Genomic DNA, 27,046 nt, shown 5'->3' on the forward strand with positions numbered 1-27,046 from the left:
CTGCCTGGTTGGGAGCCCCGGGGTAAAGAAGGAAGACACTCACACTGCGGGCAGAGCAAAGCTTTAGCCACTTTCATCAGCACAACGAATCAAGGCACGTGCTCCAAACCCCACAAAGACAGAGCAGTAATGCTGAGTTAGGGCTAGCTGCACCATCCCATGTACTCGCATACTCAGCTCTCCTTGGAGATCTGGTGGTAAGAGACAAGCTCCAGCCCTGTCCCTGGCATGCCAAACAAGTCTGACGGTCCAGACCAATCCACTCAGCCAGCCGACAGCGACCTTTCTTACAGGGGTTGAGCAGTGAGCGCCCCCTGGCACATTGGAAAGTTGGCGCCTGTAGCTCCAGCCCTCCCGGAGTCGGTGCCTAGGCAGAGACAGGGAGCCGCAGATTAACTTCTGAAGAGCCGCATGTGGCTCCAGAGCCCCAGCTTGGCCACCCCTGATTTAGTACCTGTGCTACTTCTGAGGGCATTCTGCACCAAAAATATAAAAATTCTGCGCACAATATTTTAAAGTTCTGCAGAATTCTGCACATTTTATTTGTCAAATAAATGTAGAGGTTCCAGCATGGCACTGGGCAGCACAGGCCACAGGCCGCACAGAGGTGGGAGATCACTGTGTAGCTCCCCCTCCCCCTGGGACATGAACTCAGTGGTGAGGCTGCACCGAACCCTGACACAGTTCAAGGACCAGGCCTTCCCCAGAAACACTCCAGGGCCCTGCCCCTCCATGCCAGGTGCACCAGCTGTGGGCAGGCAGGCTCAGCAAGGCAGGATCCAAGTGTGGAGGGTCTTAGCTGGGGGGGGAGGGGGGATCCAGGTGTGGGATGAGAGAGTTTTGTGTGGGATAATCTGGGTGCAGGCAGCTCAGTGGGGGATCTGGCTGCAGAGGGGATCTGAATGCACAGAGGCTTGTTGGGGTGGGGCGTTCTGAGTGCAACAGTAAGGGGTCTCTGCATGGGGGGTGAAGGTGGTTGAGACTCAGTGCGGGAGGTCTGGGTATGTGGGAGGGGATAAAGCTCAGCAGGAGGTCTGGGTGTGGGGGGCTCAGTGAAGGGTCCAGATGCTGGGGGATTGGGGCGGGGATCCAGGTGCGGCTGGTTGGGGCTTGGTGGGGTGGGGATCCTGGTGAGGGTGGTTCATTGGGGTGGTTCAGGTGCAGGGGGATGGGGCTCATCAGGTGGGGTTCTGAGTGTTGGGGTTGGGCTCGGCAGGAGGGTCTGGGTATGAGGGGATCTGGATGCATGGGGGTTGGGCAGATGGGGGTGCAGCTCCCTGTACAGGGATCCCTCCCCATGCAGCTAATGAGTGATGGGTGCAGGAAGCGGTCGGAAGGGAGTTTACAGAGTTTCCTACAGCCGGGGGAAATCTGGGGGTGATTTGACCTAGCCCCAGATGCCGTGCAGGGGAAGAGGAAGTCCCGTCCTCCCCAGCCCAGCCGCGACTAGCAGCTGAGCCCAACGCAGGGTAGGAGCCATCAACTGGGACTTCCCCAGTCTGCCTCCTGCCCCACAGTGATTTACCTCTCTGCCGGCTGCCCTTGGCACCCGAAACATACTCCTGGGGAGAGCCACATGACCACTCTTGTGGCTTCCCTTTGCTTCCCCATCAGAAAGTCATTTTTCTGTGGGGAAGCAAAGAAATCTGCAGGAGACATAAATTCTGTGCATGCACAGTGGTGCACAATTTCCCCAGGAGTAACGGATGTGCTGCAAAGCATAGCTGTTGTCCAGCCCTAGAGTTCAACAACAGAGCCATGGCTGCCCTGACCTGGCCCTCGGAGACTACATGTCCCAGCATGCAGTGCTCCAAGCCACTAGCGATGAGGTGAGGCACTGCATGCTGAAACCTGTAGTCTCTGTAGGCCACACCTTCCTATTCAAGAGAAAAGGGGGTGCATTCAGCTCCCTTTAATGCCAGCCAGGGGCTCGATTCCCCAGTGCACTACTCTGCTCGGTGATCTCAGAGGTGACTCTGGTCTCAGGCCGGCCTGGATTGCAGTGGAGTTACGCTGATGTAAAACCGCAGCAGTAACTCAAGCCCTGAGCATGGAACATGAGCTGCCAGTAAGTTGGCAGCACAGGCCCTACGTGGGTAAAGGAGCAGCAGTAACGTTAGTCAGTGTGCGGATGACTAAACCCGCGTGCCCGTGGGCTGTCCATCAGGCCAAGCGCAGCACCACCCAGCTGCTGGTCAATGCGTTCGTGAAGCGGGCCCAGAATTCTCACTAGCACCAGCTGCTGCCTTCAGGTTCTCCGTGGAGGTCGTTGCCATCGATGCAGGGTGTCCTGGCTCAGTTTGCAGAGTGCCTGGCACAATGGCCTCCCAATGCATCCCCTGAGCACTACGGTTAATAATCTCTCATCACACGCTGGGCCTATTGCTCATAGTCGGATCAGGTCCTGCATGGGTCTGAGCACTTGTGTTCTTGAAACTCACAAACAGTCACAGCTGACAAGCTTATGCTGCTTTCAGGGCATTGGTGATGCCGGCATATTTAACTTTCCAATCAGCTGTGTGGATTCGTCTTTCAGGTTAGAATCGTTTCAGTTTGAAGCGATTACCTGGGAGGAGAATAAAGAGTCTGATTCTCCTTTCACGCTCTGCCAGTTTAACTCCATTGATCCTACTCCCCGATTGTGGGTGGTGCAGGTGAGCTAGGAGTCGGCCCGGAATGAGCACAGGGCAGTTTATACCACGTGCAGTTCAGAACAGATCTCTTCTGCCAGACCACAAAACCGGGGATGTGTTTAAACAAGAATCCCTGTCCTAGAAACAGACGTCAGAGCAAGGTGACTTGTTCATGCTGCTTTCTGCACACGCTGTCTCTGAGGGGGAGGGAGGCAGGCAGCAGTAATTGCCCCTTTAGTCAGTTCTACCACTGGGCACAAGACCAGGTGACCTACTCCGTATATTCCTTTGAAGTCAGAGAGCCCTGCGCCAGCCTTGCTTTGTGCAGGTACGGACACATCATCTTTCCTTGCCAACTATTGCCAAAGTAACGCTGTTCCTCGTTAACTGTGTCATCATCTTCCTAATTCTCCCTCTGACCTATGGGGAGAGAAAAGGGGCTGGTTGCCTCCCGTGGAACAATCACAACTCGCACAAGTAGCTCAGGGGTGTGCTGTACAGCCATGAGAGTGAGGCCCCCCCTTTGGTTGTCCAACCACGTAGTCCCCCTGATTAGCATGCCCCACGGCTGTGGTGACTAGGGCTGGGAGCCCCAGAACAGTCCTGAGTGCAGCCTTAGCCCAAGGTCCAGAAGGGCAGGGCCATTTTTCTATCATGTTCTGATTAGATTATGAAGGGAAACGGTTCCAAGTAAGCACTTGGCCACGTGGAGCGTGACATGAGTACAATTCTCTCACTGTTATTCAGGGGTGGTACTGGTGTGATGAGACCAGTCACACTGCCCTTGTAGGCAAGCCTTAAGTATCACGTGTTCAAGGGGCCCTGTCAACTCTTAACCCCAATGCTTTTATAAAAGAGAGTTAAAAGTGGTTCCGTGCTCTAAAACCCTGCAACTGCATGGCCCTGCCAATGGGTGCGGTTTTACAGTCAACTTTTCACAGGCTTTTTAAGGCCTGACTCTCCCCTTTTGCTGGGTGAGAAACCCACACAAACAGCCTGGGACACTGAGCTAAGCCCTGCGTCTGCAAACGTTGAAGCGCGTGTGTAACGCTAGGCCCGGGAGTGGTCCCATTGAAGGCTGTGGGACTGCTCAAGTGAGCCATGCTCATTTGGAGGCTTGTGCTCTCGCTCCCGGACTATACAGGGAAAAGAGCAGAATTGACTAGACCCAAGGTGCTGTCTAAGGAGGGCTGGAAAACACCAAGACCCTCTTGCCTGCAGCCTTCCCAGTTAGTGATCTCACATGGAACTTGGCAGGGGATCTTTTATAAGTCAGCCACGTCCCTTTAACTCTCTTACACGACCTAGTATTGCCAACCCCAGCAGTTCAAAATCATGAGACTGGCTTTAAAATCATGAGATTATGTAAAAATAAGAGATTTGATCCAGGGGCACCAGAATAGAGGGGCCAAGGGCATTGCCTTCCCACTTTTCACTACGGGCCTTGCCCCCTTCCCCTCGTCTCCCCCCACCCCACAACCATTCCTCCCTGAGGCCCTGCCCCTTGGCCAGGCCGGACGCTGGAGCCTGGCCCAGCAAAGAGCATCCATGGATCCCAGGCAGCTGTGGAAGCCGCAGACCCTCCAGCTGCCCGGGGAGGGAGGGCCTGACAGCAGCCCCCGGCTTGTGTCTCCACCCCCAGGCTCCCCGCCCAGGGCAGATGGAGGGTCTGCAGCTCTCCACAGCTGCCCAGGTGGCTCTTCCCATGGCCGGGCTGTGGCTCTTCGACCCTGAGCCCCTGCCCTCAGGCCAGGTCGGAAGCCGGAGCTGAGTTGGGGTAAGAGCCGTGTGGGCAGCTGTGGGGACCCACAGACCCTCCCCCTGCCCTGGGGGGGACCCTGGGGGAGCGAGATGGGCCAGGGGCTGCTCTCAGGCCCCACACCTGGCTCCAGCTTCCAGCTTGGCTGGGGGGCGGAGCCTCAGGAGGAAGAGGCAGGGCAGGGGCGGAGCCATGGAGGGGGCAAGGGCTTGGGGCCTCTCCCATGTCGCCCCTGATTTGAGGTTTCTTTTATTTGCCTTCTGGTTTTTTGAGCCTTTAGGGTGCAGCGGGGTCACGTTTTGAAGCTTTCTCTACAGCCACGAGGGCCAGCAACGTACTTTTAATTATCATGAGACTCATGAAAAAATCCTGAGAGTTGGCAACACTGAGACCTCCCTCCTGTGCAGGCTGGATTGTAAATTAATCAATTGTGTCTTAATATCCAAAGATACGTTTATATGCCACCCAGCCCCTTGTGCCGGGGGGAAGCGGCCTGCCTGGAACAGCTGCATGGGACAGTCCAGGAGGCCGTCCCTTCCCATTCCTAGCTCTGTTAAGATCTCTCCTTCATGCCCAGAGGCCCGCTCTTTGCTTACTGGTTAGGCATCTAGGTAGCTTGGCTCCGTCATCTGAGGAAAGTGCCAAGCCTTGATTTCCCTGCAACAGACCGTTCACACTGGGGGTACAGCAATGCCACCCTCTTGAGGAGTTACTCCTGACTCACACCCCGTAGAGAACAGATCAGAATCTGACCCTTTACCTGCTAACAGCACCATTAGTTTGGGATTTTAAAATGGGATCTACATGAGCTCTTTCTTTTTACACTGTTTAGTATGTGGCTACAGTGTGAAAGAAAATTCCTTTTTGTAAAGAAACCACGTAGTATTTGTAATACATCACCAGTGTGCAAACTGTGCAGAGTGGTAACTCCTCAAGGTGTCTTTGAGTGGGGCGTAGAATTAAAGCATTATTTGGGGACTAGTTGACACATTTCTTGTACCAGTGACAGCTTCTTTTGTGACTCTACATTACCAATGAGATTTGATACCTTATTACACCAGTGACCTCGTCCAGCATCTGTCAGCATGGTGCAGCCAAGGAGCGTGTCACCTTTGTGTGTTACCACAGTGGGGCAGGGTCCCCGTGGCACAGACTGACGGGAACCGGGCAGCGCCGGGGAAGGGTCCCCGTGGCACGGTCCCCGTGGCACAGACTGACGGGAACCGGGCCTCTAGGTCCTTTTCCGCAGAACTGCTGCCTAGCCATTCGGTCCCTAGTCTGTAGCTGTGCATTGGGTTCTTCTGTCCTAAGTGCAGGACCCTGCACTTATCCTTATTGAACCTCATCAGATTTCTTTTGGCCCAATCCTCCAATTTGTCTAGGTCCCTCTGTATCCTATCCCTGCCCTCCAGCGTATCTACTACTCCTCCCAGTTTAGTATCATCCGCAAATTTGCTGAGAGTGCAATCCACACCATCCTCCAGATCATTTATGAAGATATTGAACAAAACCGGCCCCAGGACCGACCCTTGGGGCACTCCACTTGACACCGGCTGCCAACTAGACATGGAGCCATTGATCACTACCTGTTGAGCCCGACAATCTAGCCAGCTTTCTACCCACCTTATAGTGCATTCATCCAGCCCATACTTCCTTAACTTGCTGACAAGAATACTGTGGGAGACAGTGTCAAAAGCTTTGCTAAAGTCTAGAAACAATACATCCACTGCTTTCCCTTCATCCACAGAACCAGTAATCTCATCATAAAAGGCGATTAGATTAGTCAGGCATGACCTTCCCTTGGTGAATCCATGCTGGCTGTTCCTGATCACTTTCCTCTCATGCAAGTGCTTCAGGATTGATTCTTTGAGGACCTGCTCCATGATTTTTCCAGGGACTGAGGTGAGGCTGACTGGCCTGTAGTTCCCAGGATCCTCCTTCTTCCCTTTTTTAAAGATTGGCACTACATTAGCCTTTTTCCAGTCATCCGGGACTTCCCCCGTTCGCCACGAGTTTTCAAAGATAATGGCCAATGGCTCTGCAATCACAGCCGCCAATTCCTTCAGCACTCTCGGATGCAACTCGTCCGGCCCCATGGACTTGTGCATGTCCAGCTTTTCTAAATAGTCCCTAACCACCTCTATCTCCACAGAGGGCTGGCCATCTCTTCCCCATTTTGTGATGCCCAGCGCAGCAGTCTGGGAGCTGACCTTGTTAGTGAAAACAGACTGACTGACGGGAACCGGGCAGCGCCAGGGAAGGGTCCCCGTGGCGCAGACTGACGGGAACCGGGCAGCGCCGGGGAAGGGTCCCCGTGGCGCAGACTGACGGGAACCGGGCAGCGCCGGGGAAGGGTCCCCGTGGCGCAGACTGACGGGAACCGGGCAGCGCCGGGGAAGGGTCCCCGTGGCGCAGACTGACGGGAACCGGGCAGCGCCGGGGAAGGGTCCCCGTGGCGCAGACTGACGGGAACCGGGCTGCGCCGGGGAAGGGTCCCCGTGGCGCAGACTGACGGGAACCGGGCTGCGCCGGGGAAGGGTCCCCGTGGCGCAGACTGACGGGAACCGGGCTGCGCCGGGGAAGGGTCCCCGTGGCGCAGACTGACGGGAACCGGGCAGCGCCGGGGAAGGGTCCCCGTGGCGCAGACTGACGGGAACCGGGCAGCGCCGGGGAAGGGTCCCCGTGGCGCAGACTGACGGGAACCGGGCAGCGCCGGGGAAGGGTCCCCGTGGCGCAGACTGACGGGAACCGGGCAGCGCCGGGGAAGGGTCCCCGTGGCGCAGACTGACGGGAACCGGGCAGCGCCGGGGAAGGGTCCCCGTGGCGCAGACTGACGGGAACCGGGCAGTGCCGGGGAAGGGTCCACATGTCGCTTTGGGGTCAAATAAAAATGTCCATTTGTGACTGTTGTAGCTGACAGTCATGGTTGCAAGGGCAAGCGGGGCAATCCAGGACACGCTGGCAACTGCTGCAGACCAGGCTCTGGAGGAAGGTAGCTGGTCTGGCCAGCCCACTCCGAGCAAGGCTGTAGCCAGGACCTGGCTGGTGTGTCCAGTTTTCGACAAGAGCGCCCGGTCGAAAAGGGACCCTTATGGCTCTGGTCAGCACTACTGACCAGGCCATTAAATGACTGGCCGGTGGGTGGAGCAGGACTAAGGCAGGCTCCCTGCCTGCCCTGGCCCTGCGCAGTTCCTGGAAGCAGTGGCATGTCCCCCCCTCCAGCTCCTACACATAGGAGCAGCCAGGGGTCTCCTGGCGCTGCCCCCACCCCAAGTACCAACTCTGCAGCTCCAATTGGCCAGGAACCACCACATAGGGAACACATGCTGCTGCTTCTGGGAGCTGCCTGAGGTACATTCTGCCAGGAGCCTGCACCCCAGACCCCCTCCCGCACCCCAACCCTAGCCCTGATCCCCTTTCCACCCTTCAAACCCCTCGGTCCCAGCTCAGAGCACCCTCCTATGCCCCAAACCCCTCACCCCCAGCCCCACCCCAGAGCCTGCACCCCCAGCCAGAGCCCTCACCCCACCCCTGTGCCCCAACCGCCTGCCCCAGCCCTGAGCACCCTCCTACAGCCCAAACCCCTCATGCCCAGCACCACCCCAGAGCCTACACCCCCAAAGCTGGAGCCCTCACACCCCCCAGTGCCCCAACCCCCAGTGCCAGCCCAGCGGCCCCTCCCAACCTCCGAACCCCTTGGTCGCAACCTGGAGCACCCTCCTCCACCCCAAACACCTCATGCCCGGCCCCACTCCAGAGCCCACACCCCCAACCAGAGCCCTCAACCCCTCATAGAATCATAGCATCATAGATTAGGGTTGGACGAGACCTCAGGAGGTATCTAGTCCAACCTTCTGCTCAAAGCAGGACCAATCCCCCACTAAATCATCCCAGCCAGGGCTTTATCAAGCCAGGCCTTAAAAACCGCTAAGGATGGTGTCATAACCATAAGGGTAGCCTAAAATTCCTCCTTACCTGTAAAGGGTTAAGAAGCTCAAATAACCTGGTTGGCACCTGACCAAAGGAACCAATGGGGACAAAAGAACCTTTCAAATCTGCGGGGGAGGGGGAGAGGGTTTGTTTTGGGTTCTTTGTTTCTGTGGCCCTTCTCTCTTGGGACTGAGAGGGGACAGACAGAAATCCGTCTTCTCCAACCCACCCTAATCCAAGTCTCCAATACTGCAACCAGTATAGGAAGCCAGGCAAGGCGGATTAGTTTATCTTTTCAGAGTAACAGCCGTGTTAGTCTGTGTTTGCAAAAAGAAAAGGAGTTCTTGTGGCACCTTAGAGATAAATTGGTTAGTCTCTAAGGTGCACAAGTACTCCTTTTCTTTTTAGTTTATCTTTTGTTTTTCTTGTGAATTTTCCCTCTGCTAAGAGTCCTCTGCTAATATGAGGACTCCTTTCCTCCTCATATTAGCCTCCCAGGAGATCCTCTGCTAATATGAGGACTCCTTTCCTCCTCATATTAGCCTCCCAGGAGATCCTGCCCATCAATTCCCTGAGGGAGTCGAAGTCTGCTTTTCTGAAGTCCAGGGTCCGTATTCTGCTGCTCTCCTTTCTGCCTTTTGTCAGGATCCTGAACTCGACCATCTCATGGCCACTGCTGCCCAGGCTGCCACCCACTTCTACTTCCCCTACCCATTCTTCCCGGTTTGTGAGCAGCTGGTCAAGAGGAGAACGGCCCCTAGTTGGTTCCTCCGGCGCTTGCACCAGGAAGTCGTCCCCAACACTTTCCAAAAACGTCCTGGATTGACTGTATGTCATTTTCATCAACTTGAAGAGTTTCAGCAGGTACATCTCCGTCCACAACTGTTTCTAGAATTTCTATCCATTCCGCCAGGTTTTGCAGATTTATCAGCTTCAGAGGTAACGTAAACTAAAGAAGAGCATAGAAGATTTTGACGCTCTGTTCCTGTCCAGCGTGGAGCCCTGGGCAATTCCCCTTGCTACCCCCTAACACTGATCAGATGGATCAGACAGAAGCTGAATGAAACCATCTTTCAGAACAGGCAGGAAGTGCTGCATTGCTGCTATCAAGGGACCCCACTCCCCTTGTACTAATAGTTTGTACCCTCCCGCACCCCAGCCCCTGCCTCAGCCCGGAGCCCCCTCCCGCACCCTGAACCCCTCATTTCTGGCCCCACCCCAGAGCCCACACCCCCAGCCGGAGCCCTCACCCCCTCCCGCACCCCAGCCCCTGCCTCAGCCCGGAGCCCCCTCCCGCACCCTGAACCCCTCATTTCTGGCCCCACCCCAGAGCCCACACCCCCAGCCGGAGCCCTCACCCCCTCCCGCACCCTGAACCCCTCATTTCTGGCCCCACCCCAGAGCCCACACCCCCAGCCGGAGCCCTCACCCCCTCCCGCACCCCAGCCCCTGCCTCAGCCCGGAGCCCCCTCCCGCACCCTGAACCCCTCATTTCTGGCCCCACCCCAGAGCCCACACCCCCAGCCGGAGCCCTCACCCCCTCCCGCACCCCAGCCCCCGCCTCAGCCCGGAGCCCCCTCCCCCGGCCGGCCCGGTGAGAAGGAGGGCGGGAGGGGGCTGGGAGAGCAGCGGGGGGGTGGAATGGGGGGGCCCGGAGAAGGGGGGGCAGGGGGCGGACAAGGCTGTGCAGTTTTGCGCAGGCCCTTGGCTGAGGCCACGTGCCCAGGAGAGTTTCCCCCCTGGGTCGCCAGGCTGCAGCCCGGGCCCCGCGGGGGGCTGGGGTCCCGCTGCCCCCCCCGGCTTGCAGGGGGTCCCCTGGCTCTCGGCAGCACCCCCGCCCCACGCGCCGCGCTCGGGCTGCCTGCGACGCCACACCACGCCGGCAGGGCGCGCCCCGCCCCGGAAAGCCGCGCAGGCGCGCTGAGCCGCTGTTCGGCCAGGCTGTCGTTCCTACGCATGCGCCCTGCGTCCCGTTCCCGGCCGGCTCTGCGCAGGCGCGGCCGCCGTTCCGCCGCGCCCTCAGTGCCGCGCCTGCGCAGTGCCGCCGCCTGCTGCCTCAGCGCCGCTCGCCGCCGGCACGATGGTGCTGGACCTGGACCTGTTCCGCGCCGACAAGGGCGGGGACCCCGGCCGCGTGCGCGAGACGCAGATCAAGCGCTTCAAGGACCCGGCGCTGGTGGACGCGCTGGTGGAGGCGGACGGAGCCTGGCGGCGATGTAGGTGCCGGGCGGGGAGCGGGTCCGGCCGCTGCCAGATGGGGTCCGCGGCAGCCCGGTGCGCATGCGCGAACGAGCCTCCCCCAGCTGGAGCCAGTGGGGACCCCCCTGCACGGGGTGCGGGCCCCCCTCCCCCCCCTTGCAGCGGGGGGGTCTCCGGGTGCGGGCCCCCCTCCCCCCCCTTGCAGCGGGGGGGTCTCCGGGTGCGGGCCCCCCTCCCCCCCCTTGCAGCGGGGGGGTCTCCGGGTGCGGGCCCCCCTCCCCCCCCCTTGCAGCGGGGGGGGTCCCCGCGCTCCGGGTGCGGGCCCCCCTCCCCCCCCTTGCAGCGGGGGGGGGTCCCCGCGCTCCGGGTGCGGGCCCCCCTCCCCCCCCTTGCAGCGGGGGGGGGGTCCCCGCGCTCCGGGTGCGGGCCCCCCTCCCCCCCTTGCAGCGGGGGGGGGTCCCCGCGCTCCGGGTGCGGGCCCCCCTCCCCCCCCTTGCAGCGGGGGGGGGTCCCCGCGCTCCGGGTGCGGGCCCCCCTCCCCCCCCTTGCAGCGGGGGGGGGTCCCCGCGCTCCGGGTGCGGGCCCCCCTCCCCCCCCTTGCAGCGGGGGGGGTCCCCGCGCTCCGGGTGCGGGCCCCCCTCCCCCCCCTTGCAGCGGGGGGGGGTCCCCGCGCTCCGGGTGCGGGCCCCCCTCCCCCCCCTTGCAGCGGGGGGGGTCCCCGCGCTCCGGGTGCGGGCCCCCCCGTGGAAGGTTTCAGTCCTTGCATCTCCATAGCCCCCCCAGCCCCCCCAGCTTTGGCAGGCCGTGAGGTGACAGTGGCTGTCAGCGCAGGACCGTGCCCCCGGTGCCCGTGGCGAGGCAGGGCTGCTCTGGGCCCCTGTGGCCTCAGGGTGAGCCAGCAGCGATGCCCCCAGCAGCGGAGAGCCCTTTGGGGCCGGGCTGGGCACGGTGGCTCCCGAGCCAGCTGGAGTCGGTGGAGCCGCCGTAATCTGGGCCTTTCGTTGTTGCTGCCTTTGGTAGGAGCCCCCTGACTTCATCAAGGTGTGGAGCATGCACCGGGGTCTCCAGCTGGGTACCTGACCTTGAAATCCAGTCGGCACGGTGACCATTGTTTCACCCCGCTCCAATTCCACGTAATTTCCGCAGCCAGTCAAACTGGCGTGATCGCCCCTGAGTCCTGTAGCGACAAGTCATTAGAAATATCTGACAGACTGGAACCCGTCTGTTGGCTGTCTAAAGCATTGACTTCTGACTTCAGCAGTTCCTGAGATTACTGGTGGCTGTGTCATAAGTGAAGGTTGGGTTGGGAGGATAAGAACAGTAAGAATGAGGTGACTGTTAGGGCCGTGGTTCTCAACCAGGGCCGCCAGCAGGTTTCAGGGGTGGCCACCAAGCGTGGCCGGCATTAGACTCACTAGGGCCCAGGGCAGAAAGCCAAAGTCCAGCCATGCAGGACGGCAGCCTGGGGCCCCAAGCCCCACCACCCAGGACTGACACCACAGCCTGAGCAATTTAGTTTCAGAGTGCCCCCTATGGTGGGAGCCCTGGGCAATCCCCCTTGCTACCCCCTAACACTGGCCTTGGCTTTTATAAGCCGAAAAAACATTGTTGTGGCACAGCTAGGCCGTGGAGTTTTTGTAGCATGTTTTGGGGCCTCAGAAAGAAAAGACCTATTTTCGGGTCTGCTGTGTCATGGTTCACCGGTCCTAGAAATGCTTTGCCAGACCAGTACAGGTGTTCTTAGGACCAGTAAGCTTTTCCCAGCTCTGTTCCTGGAGCTGTGACCAGGGAGAAGAACTAAATCAGCCCCTGATTTAGGAAAAGGTCACATGGCCTGGGACTAGCCAAGGGGATCTTTCTAATCTGAACCTTGTGTTTTGTGGGTTACTTGTTGATCCATTTAAAGATCACCTGTTTGTTGAGTAAATATGGTAGCTTAATGCATTTATGTAGTCGAAATGGGAGACAGATCACTCTGGGAATCTGCAAAAGAGGCCACTATTTCTAGGATACAGAAGCTTATGTTGCTGAGGTGTTTTTTGGCAATAGTAATTATTAGAATGTGAAGCCATTGGCTACATGGACCCCACTTTTAATGTAGTTGCCTTCATGTGGAAGAACCTCTTTCCTTGTTATGGAAAGAGGGCTGGGTTAATGCACGTTGTCAGACAGCACTGTTTGCTGTCAGCACGTGCTGTATTAATGTCTTGCATATCTGGGCAGCGCTGCTTAAATGCAGACAGGAGGTTGCTGTAGTGAAGCTCTGGGCTGAAGGCAGTGTCGCAGTGGCTGTCCTCTGCTTTTGGGAGTGAGCACTTTGATGCAAGAGAAGCTGCAATTCAGTAGCTGTGCTGTGAACGCGTGTGTGTTGGCATTTAAATTAGGGGAGCACAATTTGGCAGGATGCTGCTTGAGGATTGGTGATTCATGCAGTCTGATGCAATCCAGCTGCAATTAGAGTAGAAACTGATTCATTCATGCCACAGATCAAAAGTAGGCACTATTCGATCAGTTTGCACTGTCAGGTCTCTGGGAATGCAACTTTGTATTTGGGAGAGAAGGGCTGGAGGAATTTGCTTTTTGGTTTCTCTGCTGATATTCCTAGCATTCAGAGCACCTTGAAAGAATATCATTCACTGACACCACTTTTAATCCACTTTTTTTTACTGGTATATATTTTTTTTAAATCAGCCATCAATATAAATCTGAGCTTGGTTCCTGGTTGAGTGATCTAAAAGCACTTCACACATCTTTTAAGTCCCCTCTTCTTCCCCCCTCCCCCCGCATAAGTGTTACCAGTATTTACAAGGTGTGAACTAGACCGCCATTAACCACAGTACTAGACAGACCAGCCGGAGGCTGATAGAGGGAGGTGCCCACCAGTGAAGTCCAGGGTAGTGCTGTTAAGTAGTGGCTCTCAACCTTTCCAGAGTACTGTACCCCTTTCAGGAGTCTGATTTGTCTTGCGTACCCCAAGTTTCATCTCACTTAAAAACTACTTGCTTACAAAATCAGGCATAAAAATATAAAAATGTCACAGCCACTAGTGCTGAAACATGGCTGACTTTCTCCTTGTTACCATAGAATTATAAAATAAATCACTTGGAATATAAATCTTGTGCAGTACTTACATGTTTGTGTACAGTACATAGAGCAGCATAAACAAGTCTGTATAAATTTTTAGTCTGTACTGCTTCCCTAGTGCTTTTTGTGTAGCCTGTTGTAAAACTAAGCAAATATCTAGATGAGTTGATGTACCCCTGGAAGACCCCATGTACCCCCAGGGATGGTGGGGCTCAGGCTTTGGGCTTCAGCCCTGGGATGGCGGGGCAGCAGGCTCTGGCCGCGGGGCTTTGGGCTCCAGTTCCGGGCTCTGGCTGTGCGTTGTCAGGTCCCAGGCTCTGGCGGTGGGGCTTCAGGCTCCAGCCCCCCGCTGCCTCCCCCGGCCCCCCAGCCAGGGCTTAATTTGTCCCCATGCTTGGCAGGGCTGTGACAAGTGATACTTGTATGCTTGTTAATATCACTTTTCACAAGGAACTTACTAGCTAGGAGTAAACAAATTGCAATGTGCATGTGCGTATTTATTTGTTTTCCCTAAAGCTAATTTAGGGGAAAGTGTGAACGTGGCCACCAGCAAGGGTTGCCACCACACTTTCCCCTAAGAATCCCCCAGCTCTAGAGTCTAGTGACAAGTCTGATCCTGCACTTGGGTTCCAGCCACGGTGCAGTTCCTGGATGCATTAGTACCTGTCTCTAGTTAACACCCCCACGACCCCAGCCCACACCCCCAGCCCTCTGCCCTGACCCCTACACGCCCTACACACACTTCCAGCCCCCTGCCCTGAGCTCTGCACCCCCCTCACACACACCCAGCCTCCTGCCCTGACCCCTGCACCCCCCACGACCCCAGCCCTGACTTCGGTACCCCCACACATACCCAGCCCCCCCATGCCCTGACTCCTGCACCCCTCTCACATGCCCCCAGCCCCTGCCCTGACTCTTGCACCCCCCACATTCCCACGCCCACCCTGAGCACCAAACAGGAGCTCCTGCACCCCACCCCCCCACATTTCTACCTGCACCCCTCGCACCAAATGGGAGCTGTCCAGGTAAGCACTCCACATCCAAACCTCTTGCCCCAACCCTGAGCCCCCTCCCTCATTCTAGCTCCTGGCCAGACCTGACACCCCAACCTGCTCTTTCACCGCCAGTCCTGTGCTCAGTGCACTCCCACCCTCAGCTCAGTGCAGAGAGAGAGGAAGAGAATGGGCTAGAACCAGGGAGAAAGTAGGTACCCACTGTGGGCAGGGCCAGGATCCCAGACCAGCAGCGGGCTGAGTGGGCCGGTAGCCGGAAACCTGGCTGGCAGGAGCCAGCGGACTGAACCCCAGACCGGCAGCGGGCTGAGCCGCTCAGCCCACTGCCAGTCTGGGGTCCCGGCCGCTGGCCCCGCTCAGCCCGCTGCCTGTCTGGGGTTCTGGTTGCCAGCCCCTTGCCAGCCAGGGTCCTGGCCGCAGGCCCCGCTCAGCCTGCTGCCAGCCTAGGTGAACGGAACCCCAGGCTGGCAGCGGGTTGAGTGGGCTGGCGGCGTAAGATCAGCATTTTAATTTAATTTTAAATGAAGATTCTTAAACATTTTGAAAACCTTGTTTACTTTACATATGACAATAGATTAGTGATATAATATATAGACTTATAGAGAGAGGCCTTCTAAAAAACGTTAAAATGTATGACTGGCATGCGAAACCTTAAATTAAAGTGAATCGATGAAGACTTGGCACACCACTTCTGAAAGGCTGCCGACCCCTGCTGTAGGCTTTGGTACATGGTAACATTTGGGAGCCTGTCTTAGCCTCCGTAAGAAACTGGAAACGTTTTAAATGAAAATTGACATTTTTTCTGGAATCTGGGAGGGGTGGAAGGAGTTGCCTCCCACTCTTGCCATGGGTTTTCTGCTCTACGCTGACCAGTGGGGTGAAGGGATTGTTTTCAAGCCCTGAAAATTTACCAGCTCAGGCATAAAATCTCCTCCCTCAGCCCGACTAATGACACGGTGAACAGTTTACCTAAAACATTGCACAGGGCCAGAGGGTGAGTGGAACTGTGCAAGTCTGAATTAAGCCACCCGGTGATTCTGTGCGGTAGTGAAATACTGCTTTTGCTTTATAGCTGGAAAAATGGTGTCACGGGGGGACTGACTTGCCCACAGGCATGCAGTGAGTTTGTGGCAGAGGAGACTCTCTCAACTCCTATTCCTGCTGTGATGCCATTCTTTCCCTCCGCTGTTATGGGATGCCTGCTCCGGGCAAGTTTCTCCTCTCATTTTTCCAAGGCTCTGAATAAGATCTGTAAAACTAATTGAAGCAAAGAGGGAATGAGCTGTGTATCTGAACTGTTTGTGTCTGTGTTACATCACCTACAGGGATAACAACTTACCAACTCAACAGGTTTCTGAATCTGCTAGCAAATGTGTAGTTTCACTATGGAGATCACTGGTCTATTTTTTTCCTCCAATGCTTCCCTTCCAGGCAGATTTCGTGCAGACAACTTGAACAAACTGAAGAACCTGTGCAGCAAAACGATAGGTGAGAAAATGAAGGTAAGAGAGATGAGTGCTGTGAGATCCTAGCAGCGGTGTGCCCTGGTAATACGGTGCTAGTGTAGCGCTGATGTGGCCCGATTTGTTACAGTCTTATTGGAAAGCAGTGGAATCTCTCTAATCTTCCTGCGGCTGATGACCTCTAGGAGGAAGAAGTTTGCTTAATGAATGACCTGAAAAATGTCCATAGAAATTTTTGACAATGTCAAATTAAGGTTGTTGCGTCAATAGAGCTGAGAAAATTGTTCACATGTCGGATTTACTGCCAAAGCGTATAGCTGATTAGAAGAATCCACTACCCTGCACAATCCAGCCATGGTTTTTCATTCTGTGTCATATTGTGGCTGGCTTTGTAAGATGAAGTTTGAGATCCTTTCCTGGGCCCTCTCCTCCCAGTCCTGATTCCACACACTGTAGTAACTGTAGTACGCACCCATGTCGCTGCTTACAACGTATGTTCTTAGCGTGCTCATGTTCCGTATGTTCTTAGCGTGCTCATTGTTCCTCTCAATTCTTCCCTTTGCAGAAAAAAGAGCCCATGGGTGGTGATGAGTCGGTACCAGAACATGCACAAAATCTTGATGGCCTCACTGCCGACATCTTAGCGGTGAGTTACGCCCATGGCTTTCACGGGGCTGCGGGCACTCTGAAAAGTGATAGTTGACCACCTGCCTTTTCTTTTATTCCTGTTTATCTCACCGTCTTCCGGCCTGAAGTCTGACTGTTCTGTACTTCTGCAGTCAGAGACCTCCCGCCAAATCACTGTGCTGTGAACAGGTTAGATCTTGTCAGCTAGGTAGGGTCAGGCTGAGACGATACTTTAATAGGACACCTCTGAGGAACACACCGAAGTGCTATTGGCAGTTCAGATGGTGGTTCTCTTTCCTCAGTCTGTACTGAACCGGTGTCCCTGCCTGGAGACGAGAAGTATAGTGCTGCTGGGGGTGCTGTTTTTCAGCTGAAATGTAAATACAGGAATTGTCAGACTGGATCAGCCCCCTGGCCAGCGAAGACAGTATCTTGCTTGCCTGCACCAGATGCTTTAGGAACAGGTACAAGAAACACTCAAGCGGTGTATTATTGTGTCCAAAATTCAATAGTATCCACTATTAGAGCCAGATATTCTTATCCATAGAGATATGTGTTCAGTCCCTTTTTTAATCTTAAGATTTTGGCCTTAATGTCCCTTGAACTGTGGAACTCCTTGCCAATCACACACGTGAAAAGGTATTTCTTTGTATTAGTTATGGATTTACCGCCTCTCCGTTTCTTTGCATGTCCCTTTGTTCTTGTGTTGTGAGACAGGGAGAACAGAAGCTTCTGATCTCCCTTCTGTAAACCAGTCATTAGTTTTATAGACTTATATCATGGCTCCTCTTATTCTCCACCTTCCTAAGGTAACAATCCTAGTCTCATCAATCTCTCTTCAGATCAGTATTTTTGTTGCCGTTCTCTGAACCCCTTTAATCTTCCTTTTTGAGATGCGATGGCCAGAACTGTGCACAGTTTTCCAAATGAGGCACACTTGGTTTATGTAATGGCACCATGATATTTCCCATATGAATCCCTGTCCCTTTCCTTTTGCATCTTAAGAATTATTTGCTTTTTGACCGCAGCTGCAATTGAGCAGAAGTCTCCACTGAGTGGGCTACAGTGATGCCCGGGTCCCTTTCCTGAGTTGATCTAATGAATTTAGAGCCTAGTAAGGTTTAGGAGTAGTTGAAATTATTCCATCCCAACTGCAGTACTTGGCATTTATCAAATTTAGCTTCATCTACCCTTGTGCTGCTCATTCCTCTAGCTTGATTAGGTCCCTCTGAAGTTCCTCACAGTTCTCTGGATTGGACTGACCTAAATAACTTCGTGTCATCTGCACCTCACTGCTCACCCCCATTTCCAGATCACTAATAAATACATAAAGTAACGGTGGGCCTAATGAGAAACTATGAGGTACCTGCTCTTCATCTTCTGCCATGATGAAAATTGACCATTTATTCCTACTCTGATTCCTGACTCTTAGCTGGTTTTTGATCTATGACAATACTTTGTCTCTCACTCTGATGACTTAGCTTCTGTAGTAACCTCTTGTGAGGGACTTTGTCAAAGGCCTTTGACAGTCTAAATAAATTGTCAACTGGTTTTCCTTTATCCAATACTGTATTGACATATTCAGTGAAGTCTGTTTGATTAGTGAAATGTGATTTACCTCTGCAAAAGTCAGGCTGGTTAGGCAAAGATCAGAGTGGTTTATGCTACTTAAAAAAAACTCTTTGGCCCTTTTCAAGAGCATAATGCTCATTTTCTCTGTTGTTTGAGCTGTGTAGTGACATGCCCAGTGATTTGTGTGTAACAGGGTCTTCAGGTCACCCAGATTAAGAAAGTCCGTGTTCTCATTGACGAAGCCATCCTGAAGTGCGATGCTGAGCGTGTGAAACTGGAGGCAGAGCGGTTTGAAAGCCTCCGAGAAATTGGAAACCTCCTCCACCCCTCTGTGCCCATCAGCAACGATGAGGTAGGAGCCAAACGCATCCCCTCTGTGTAGACGATGTCTCTGTCAGGTTTTGGGAAGTACCGTACAGTCAGCTTGAAACAGCCATACACAGCACATCAAAGTGACCGCAGACACAGTCAGTGAGCTCCCTGTTGAGAAGGGTTGCAGAGATTGGGTAGGGAGTGAATGAAATCTGCATTACAAGACAGGGTGTCCTGCAGCGAAGGAGCTCACTGAACACAAAGACCCGCTCAGACAGTGTGGAACTCTCTGCCATTGTTTAGTGCATACATGGGAAACTTGGGCAGAGCCAAACTCTGGGATATGCCCTTGCCCACAGCAAGAATGTTTAACTCCAGGAATACAATTGGGCTGGGCCAGCAGCCAAGTGACATCATATTATGCTGCCGGCTGGGATCAGCATTAGGATTCCAAGATTTGTCTGTCAGTTGCCTGGATTTAGTCGCTATGGAGACTGCAGAGCCAATCCCAAGGTGAGGGAGCCCCTCTGGTTGAGTCCCGTAACAGCTGTGGCAAGCGCTCAGACAAGTATTGATGCTCTCCACTGGGAGATGCCTGAGGCTTGAGCACTGACCCTTGTGGGGAAAGGGAGGGAGAGGAATGAGGGCCTGATCACTCCCTCTTCATTCCTTACCTACCTTCCACAGAACACACTAGCCCACGGTTCTACACCCCGCACCGGGCGTGGCCGTCCAAGTGAGCCCATGTTTTCCTTCTCTCGCCTTGCATGCAGGATGCAGATAACCGAGTGGAGAGGATCTGGGGAGACTGCGCGGTGAGGAAGAAGTACTCCCATGTGGACTTGGTGGTGATGGTGGATGGCTACGAGGGAGAAAAGGGGGCCATAGTAGCTGGAAGCAGAGGGTACTTCCTGAAGGTGAGAGCCCGAAGCCCCAAACCTTCCTGGTTCTGGGATGCAGAAAAAGGAATCAGACAGGCATAGAACAAACCACCTGCGTTTGTGGCAGAGATCTGCTGCTTTCCTGCCATTCGTGTTGTACCTCCCACTAATCTGATCTACTAAACTAGTAGGCACAAGTGCATTTTCTGGTGCTGAATTTGATCGCTGATCATGTACTAGGCAGAGGGAGTTTTCCCCTCCTTTAGGGAGGGAGCAAAGCCTCTGCACAGCTGGTGGAGTTCAGCCTTGCATTAACTTTTTAAAGACAGCTGCATGTGCCACAAGCAAAGGGTGTCCGACTGGGTGCGTGGGAGTATGACTAGTGCTGCCTGTCTGCTCTTGCTGAGCATGGTTTCAGTGCAGATGCTCCATGGCATGGCTGTGTATAAAACCTTGGACCAAGACTTGCATGGGGCAAGCCCAGCACCATGGTTTGCCTTCAGGTATCATCGATTTGGACTCCTTTTTCTGTCTTAGTTATTGGCTCCATTCTCTAATCTGAGCTATTGTAGGCACTTCTGGCCTGGTCGTCAGAGGCTCTCCGCTCCCAGGACAGGAGTTGCATGCACTCAGCACCTCTGGAATCCGAGCCATTGGTCCTTCGTGTGACCTGAGAGGCTTGTCTTGTGTTTGTAGGGTGCCCTGGTTTTCCTTGAGCAGGCGCTGATCCAGTCTGCTCTGCAGACCCTGCTCAGCAAGGGGTACACCCCTATCTACACACCCTTCTTCATGAGGAAAGAGGTGATGCAGGAGGTGGCTCAGCTCAGTCAGTTTGATGAGGAGCTTTACAAGGTAAGCTGCAGGGAAGGGCCTGTGCATCCTGATGCTGGCAAACCAAGTGCGGTTTTCCGTTAGTGTTTGCCATGGCAAAGGATCCTTCTAGCCTGTGGCTCTTGCTGTTCCTGGGGCCCAGGTCTGCATTGCGGAGGCTATTGCACGTATCCATAGATGTGTGTTCTGCTCTGGCACGCTAACAGAATGCTGTTCAACCCCCGTCTCCAGGTCATTGGCAAGGGCAGTGAGAAATCGGAGGACAGCTCTATCGATGAGAAGTACCTGATTGCTACCTCTGAACAGCCAATTGCAGCTTTGCACAGGGATGAGTGGCTGAAGCCGGAGGATCTGCCCATCAGATACGCTGGGCTGTCCACCTGCTTCAGGCAGGAAGTTGGCTCGCACGGCCGTGACACCAGAGGCATCTTCCGGGTGCACCAGTTTGAAAAGGTAAAGGGACGTGCTGCTAGCCAGTTAGCATCCTGCAAACATTTCCCAGCTAGTAGATAAGAATGGGCTTGGGGTCTTTTCTCCCAGGTGTTGGATATTTGAAGGGAAAATGAGTAATACCCTGGAGCAGAGGGGAACTGCAGAGCCCCCTCGCTGCATGATCTGAGGAGAGGTCTGCAGGTTCAACACCCTCAGAACAAGAGTTATTCCAGAAAGCCCCTTCTGGGTGCTGCTGCTGGCCTCTTCCGAGTAATTACAGATTTGTGAGACTGCAAAGGTCCTTTAGGGGTCGGTCAGTATAAATTGCTATCAGTTTCCAGGCCTTCTGTCATTTCCCGTCACCATCAGTTCGTTACACTGGGATTCCATGAGATGGACATTGGAGAAGACATTCTCTACTGCAATAATCTCCTTGTCTTCTGGTTCCCGTTCTCTGAATCCACCATTCCTGGGCCTTGCCCCACCTCTGAGCAGCAGCAGACTAAGACATGCAGTCCGACCCTCTATACGTTGCTTCTCTCTCTTCCCTCCCACCCCGCCCAGATTGAGCAGTTTGTCTACGCGTCGCCTCATGACAACAAGTCGTGGGAGATGTTTGATGAAATGATTGCGACTGCTGAGGAGTTCTACCAGTCGCTGGGCATTCCTTACCGCGTCGTCAATATTGTCTCAGGTACGGAACTCGGCTCTCCTGCTCCTGGGCGCACACGCTCCTCTCTGTAGGGATACCACTAAACTGGGAGGAGCGGTAGATACGCTGGAGGGTAGGGACAGGATACAGAGGGCCCTAGACATATTAGAGGATTGGGCCAAAAGAAATCTGATGAGGTTCAACAAGGACAAGTGCTGAGTCCTGCACTTAGGATGGAAGAATCCCATGCACCGCGACAGACTAGGGATCGAAGGGCTCGGCAGCAGTTCTGCAGAAAAGGACCTAGGGGTAACAGTGGACGAGAAGCTGGATGAGAGTCAACAGTGTGCCCTTGTTGCCAAGAAGGCTGTCGGCATTTTGGGCTGTATAAGTAGGAGCATTGCCAGCAGATCGAGGGACGTGATCGTTCCCCTCTATTCGACATTGGTGAGGCCTCATCTGGAGTACTGCATCCAGTTTGGGGCCCCACGCTACAAGAAGGATGTGGAAAGAGTCCAGCGGAGGGCAACACAAATGATTAGGGGACTGGAACACATGAGTTATGAGGAGAGGCTGAGAGAACTGGGATTATTTAGTCTGTGGAAGAGAAGAATGAGGGGGGATTTGATAGCTGCTTTCAACTACCTGAAAGGGGGTTCCAAAGAGGATGGATCTAGACTGTTCTCAGTGGTAGCTGATGACAGAACAAGGAGTAATGGTCTCAAGTTGCAGTGGGGGAGGTTTAGGTTGGATATTAGGAAAAACTTTTTCACTAGGGGGGTAGTGAAGCACTGGAATGGGTTACCTAGGGAGGTGGTGGAATCGCCTTCCTTAGGGGTTTTTAAGGCCCAGTTTGACACAGCCCTGGCTGGGAGGATTTAATTGAGGTTGGGTCCTGCTTTGAGCAGGGGGTTGGGCTCGATACCTCCTGAGGTCCCTTCCCCCCCTGAGATTCTGTAATGATATGACAGGACCAGCCTGCCATCGAAGGACAGGGGCCAAGACAGGAGTTGAGTGGGCAGGGCAGTGTCTGAGGAGCCAGCTCTGGCTCTGGTCCTGGCTTGACTTCTGACCTGCAGGTGAGCTTGGGCAAGCCCCTGCCCCTCTCTGTGCCTCTGGTTAGAATGTGTACAGCACCCAGCGCGATGGGCCTTGGGCTCAGCCTCTGCACACTGCTGCCATAAAGATAAAGCGGCTGTTGTCCCACGGCCTGCACAAGCCTGTGGCTGGTGTGGTCGGAAAGGAGCCCAAAGTGTCCTGTTTCCTTGGTGGTCACTGGGCAGTAACACTTCAGGAACATACACTGCAGCGGCTGTATCCCCGCTCTCAGTAGTGCCTAGTCACGGTCAGAACAATCTTGGGGGGATCAAGAGCTCACTTGGGCTTCATAGGAAAAGCTAATAATGGACTTGTATTGAGTCTGAAATGGCTCGTCCCTTCCTCTAGGGAAGGAACTGCTGTGACCTGCTAGCAGCATCCGTGTGGGCACCGCAGGGGAGTCCGGGACAGGCCACTTTGAAAGCTGTGTGCGTGTTGGTTAGGCGCTGCTGGGCTGAGACTGTCAGTTTGATCCACATGCTACGCTGTCACCATTACCTTGTGCTTCCCCCACCCCCCAGCTGTCTTGTTCCCCCTTTTGTGTCTCCGCTTACACTGTAAGGGAGTTTGGGCAGGAACTCTCAGTGCTTGGTGCTGTGCTAACATACAGCAGCGGGGCCCCGATTGGACTCCTACATGCTTCAGGAACTCAAGTGCCGGGATGGGGTTGGTCTCTGGTCTCTGTCTCCTCCCCAGGCAGCGGGGGTGAGGTGCTGCAGAGATGGCAGGTTTGTCCCCACGAAAGGAGAAAGTGCCGAGAGCTCCCACGTCCCCTTCTGGCTGGTGTTGAGGCAAAGCTAAGCGACAGCAGGGAGGGGAGAGATGTCTTCAGTGTCAAAGAACCCCTTAAAATCGAACGCTTCGGGTGTCGCTTGCACCAGCCTTAGCTGGGCATCTGAGCCTGAAGCTCCTCTCGCTAAGGCCGTGTCTACACTGGGTGGTCTGTGATGTACAGGAGATCAAACTAGACGATGTGGTGGCCCCTTCTGCCCATTAGCTCTCACAGATGCTTTGCCTGGTGGCTCTGTGCTGGCAAAGCCCCCTGGCGTCAATATGGGCGAGCCAGGTCTTGGGAGTTTTTTGTTGGCATAGTGAAACCACCTCCCGAGGGGGCCAGCTGGGCCAGCAGAAGCCCTCTTGTTGGCTGGCAGTACGGTTCTCTCAGCCCCCGGCCTGACACAGCTGTGCAGTGTAGACCCAGCCTCCGTCATCTTGCTGTGCCTCCATATGGCAGTGCACCTGGTTTCTCAGAAGGCCAAATGCCTTATAACCCAGTATGAGCTGGGTGAGAGCCGTGCACGACGCTCTTGCCTCTTGGAAGGCTTGGCGTGTTGGCTTGACGTTGCCTTTGTTGTTAGCAATGGCAGGCCCTCTTGGCAGGCGGCAGTTTGGAGTGGACATCACCCGGCAGATCCTGGAGGCTGCTGTGCAGTGGTTGGTGTCCTGAGGCTCCGTCTCACATTTCACTTATTCAGCCTTCATCCCTCTTTAAAACAAGGGACCGAGAGGGGAGGGCACTACAGGTTCTTTGCGCAGGCCCTGTGCCCCAGAACTGCTGCACTGCACTGGGGTGTGGAAAGGGGAGCTGCTAAAAGTACGTCCTGAGTGGGGGTGAGCGGGAATGGCATTCGTGACTGGTCGGCCTGATCACCTGTTCGGTCCCTGCTCGCTGGCCAGGCTTCAGGACTGGCTCCTTCTCCCCTGAGGAGCTGGCATAGGAAGGTGAGAACAGGGAAGCCCAGTCCAGGAGCCACGTTCATAGCGCGAGATGGGCCAGAGAGTTGGCCTGCAGGAATTGACGCTCCAAGCCCCACCCCGGAGCAGTGGCTGGGGGGCTGGAAGAGAATCAGCCCAGATCCTCCTCTTCCAGGAGAATCCCCATTGCTTAGAGTCCTGCAGAGCCCTGAGTACTAGTCTTCACTGTGACGCTGGGTCTCGGGAGTTTCTAAGGTGCCTATCTCTAGGCCCCATAATCATTTGTGGTGAAATCAGAGCACAGCAGTTGGGCAGGTAACTTAGCAGGGAGGGCTTTGTCCTCTGTCCCTGCAAAGCCACTGTTAGGTCGGAGGCAGCTTCGGCTCGTTCTCCCTGCTACCATGCAGCTGCTGCCTCGCTGGCCAGCTTGAGTAACTGCCTCCCGCCCTCGCAGGCTCCCTGAACCACGCTGCCAGTAAGAAGCTGGACCTTGAGGCTTGGTTCCCAGGGTCAGGCGCCTTCCGGGAGCTGGTCTCCTGCTCCAACTGCACAGACTACCAGGCCCGTCGCCTGCGGATCCGCTATGGGCAGACCAAGAAAATGATGGACAAAGTAGGTGGCATTTCAGTACCTCCCTTTTACTCTCCGTGTGCGTCCTGGGGCAACTGAATAACCATCTCAGAGCAGTTACCTCCCAGGCTTCTGCTGCTGCTGCATGCTCCGTGTCTGCCTGGGAGCTGCTCTCCCTGCTGGGATCTTTCCTCCAGCGCTCCTCGCTCTCCCACTCACCGCAAAGTGAATGTATTCCTTGCCAGCGCAGTGTCCCATCCTGGGCGAGCTGAGCCGCCCCGGGCATCAGCCACTCCATCCTCTCTGCTGGGGCCCAGTTAGAGCTGGTCAGAAAATTGGGGGGGATGGGGGTGTCTTCTGCAGAAAATTTTGATGGGAACCTCCTCCCCCGTTCCCCCTTCAGTTTTCGGGGGACAACTCTGGGTGGGTTGCGACGAAGATTCAGATACGGAAATACTTGGGCCCCAACCAGAAATCTTGATTTGGAAATGCTGCTGTGGTGCCTGCCGTTGGGCTCCCTGGTCAGTGATGCATCAGTCTCCCCTCGGAGGGAGGGGAAACAGCTCCTTAGCCTGCACCCTGCAGGCCTTGGCCAGAGCTCCTCACGAGCCCTGTTCACAGGGTCACTGGCTTTGTCCTTGCAGGTGGAGTTTGTCCATATGCTAAATGCCACCATGTGTGCCATGACCCGCACAATCTGTGCCATCCTGGAGAACTACCAGACACACGATGGCATCGTCGTGCCAGAGAAACTGAAGGGTTTCATGCCGCCAGGTACGACTCGGAAAGCCCTTCATGTGGCACCCCTGCTCTGTGCTCTGACCCACATCTCCCTGTCTGCTGTCTCCTCCCCCATCTGGTAGCATAGGAGAGGCAGGACCGGGGGGGACTCTGGCCTGGAGCAAGTCCAATCTGCTCATTCCTTCCCAGTGCTAATACCTCTTCTGGATTTCTCCCCCCAGCTCCACTGCTTCCCATGTGACTCTTCTGCGAGTTCTCAACCCAGTCCTGCGAGCAGGGAGCCAGCGGGGTGGGAAGGGAAAGGGAAGGTTGTGGCTGTGGGGACTGGAGGAATGAGGGCTTCTGGGCAGGACTTCCCTTGGTGGTGTAAAGGGGAATGGTTCTCAGGCCAAGAGAGCAAAGTGGAAGTGTTCCTGCCCGCTCTCACCATGGGTAACTGCCTGCATCTCTCAGCAGGGCTGACAGAAATGATTCCCTTTGTGAAACCTGCTCCCATTGACCAGGAACCTTTCAAGAAACAGAAGAAGCAGCATGAAGGAAGCAAAAAGAAACCAGCTGGTGGCGATAGCGTCCTGGAAGGGCGAATGCAGAACATGGGCATGAACGACACCTAAACCCAGCTCCCCCCTCATCTCCCTGAGGCAGCGCGGTCTGGTGTGTGGAGTGCAGGGCTGGGAGCCGGGCTCCTGGGTTCCGATCTCAGCTTGGGCACCAGCTGACTGCGTGACCCAGGACAAATCACTCCCCTCTGCTTCCTGTCCCCACTGGAGCGTGGGATGGCACTTAACTCCCCTGCCTTGCGGGATGTCAAGGCTCCAGCACCTGGAAGGTGGAAAGCACTCACAGTGCCAGCTCTTACTCTCCCCAGCAGCCATGTCCCTCAAATTATGTTCGGCAACCTGGGGAAAGGGTTTCCCTGGGGGCCCCTAGCCAGGAACCTGGGCAGGACAAAGTGCTGATGTCCTGTTCATGCTCTCAGCAGCCCCCGCCCCCACTGAACCCCAAGGGTTAAGGAGATGAGAAGGGAAAAACCAAGCTGGGCTCCTGTTATGTATGTGGCTTTCCTGTAGCTGTAGTCTCTTCGCATGGATGTAGGATTGTCTCTCTCTCTCAATCAATTCAATACAATAAAGCAATGTGGGGAGACCGCTGGCCCTGGCTCCTCACCACTGGCTCTTTGGGCTCCTGCTTCTTTGTCCCCATAGCTTAGAACTGTCCGCTCAGGTTCCCCTACGGGCGGGCGAGTGATCCGATGGCCTGCAGATGCTCACTCTCCTTAGCGGGCCGAGCTCAGTCTCTGGGCACCTGCTGCTCAACAGGAGAGTGAGCCCCTGCCTAAGGCCACCCAGCACGCTGGGGGCACAGTGTCTCTGGCTGTGGTGGATCAGAGCTGGAAATGCAGGTTGGGGCATCCTCCAGACCAGGTCAGGTACCAAATGCCAAGGAGCTGACCCCCAGAGGCCAAGGAGGCGGTGCAGAGGAAGGAGTCACAAAGGGGTTGGGGGAGACTCTTCAGCTAGAGGAGTGCTGAGAACAAGTGCAGGACTCGTTGCC

At 55.3% G+C, this 27,046-nt stretch overlaps 2 protein-coding genes across 3 annotated transcripts in view; both read left to right on the forward strand.

Annotated features, from left to right (window-relative positions):
* The window catches only part of ELAPOR1 (endosome-lysosome associated apoptosis and autophagy regulator 1), a 109,903-nt gene extending 100,944 nt beyond the window's left edge, over positions 1–8,959 (forward strand). The window contains exon 22 of the mRNA XM_073320350.2: positions 8,865–8,959. Coding sequence (XP_073176451.2) covers positions 8,865–8,897 — 33 coding nt within the window. The 3' untranslated portion in view covers positions 8,898–8,959. The remainder of the gene's footprint in view (positions 1–8,864) is intronic.
* Positions 8,960–9,004: 45 nt separating this feature from the next.
* Positions 9,005–26,666, forward strand: SARS1 (seryl-tRNA synthetase 1). 2 transcript variants are annotated; one of them, XM_078849813.1, is made up of 11 exons: positions 9,005–9,186; positions 16,050–16,120; positions 16,647–16,727; positions 18,474–18,632; positions 19,366–19,509; positions 20,170–20,325; positions 20,536–20,757; positions 21,301–21,430; positions 24,636–24,793; positions 25,396–25,525; positions 25,949–26,666. In XM_078849813.1, the coding sequence occupies exons 2-11, from the start codon at positions 16,115–16,117 to the stop codon at positions 26,104–26,106; spliced, it is 1,344 nt and encodes a 447-aa protein (XP_078705939.1). In that variant the 5' UTR covers positions 9,005–9,186; positions 16,050–16,114; the 3' UTR covers positions 26,107–26,666. The 2 variants fall into 2 exon arrangements, with proteins under 2 accessions (XP_078705939.1, XP_073176454.1); XM_073320353.2 differs by lacking the exon at positions 9,005–9,186 and adding an exon at positions 10,340–10,538.
* The last annotated feature ends 380 nt before the right edge of the window (positions 26,667–27,046 follow it).

This window comes from Lepidochelys kempii, chromosome 21, assembly GCF_965140285.1.
Source record: "Lepidochelys kempii isolate rLepKem1 chromosome 21, rLepKem1.hap1, whole genome shotgun sequence".
Taxonomy (NCBI): domain Eukaryota; kingdom Metazoa; phylum Chordata; order Testudines; family Cheloniidae; genus Lepidochelys; species Lepidochelys kempii.

Bases quoted from the DNA above. Each gene is read 5' to 3' on its own strand.
- SARS1 (XM_073320353.2), top strand. From the start codon at position 10,403: ATGGTGCTGGACCTGGACCTGTTCCGCGCCGACAAGGGCGGGGACCCC. The intron at 16,121-16,646 runs GTAAGAGAGATG...TTCCCTTTGCAG, and splicing joins CGATAGGTGAGAAAATGAAG to AAAAAAGAGCCCATGGGTGG. The intron at 24,794-25,395 runs GTAGGTGGCATT...TTGTCCTTGCAG, and splicing joins CCAAGAAAATGATGGACAAA to GTGGAGTTTGTCCATATGCT.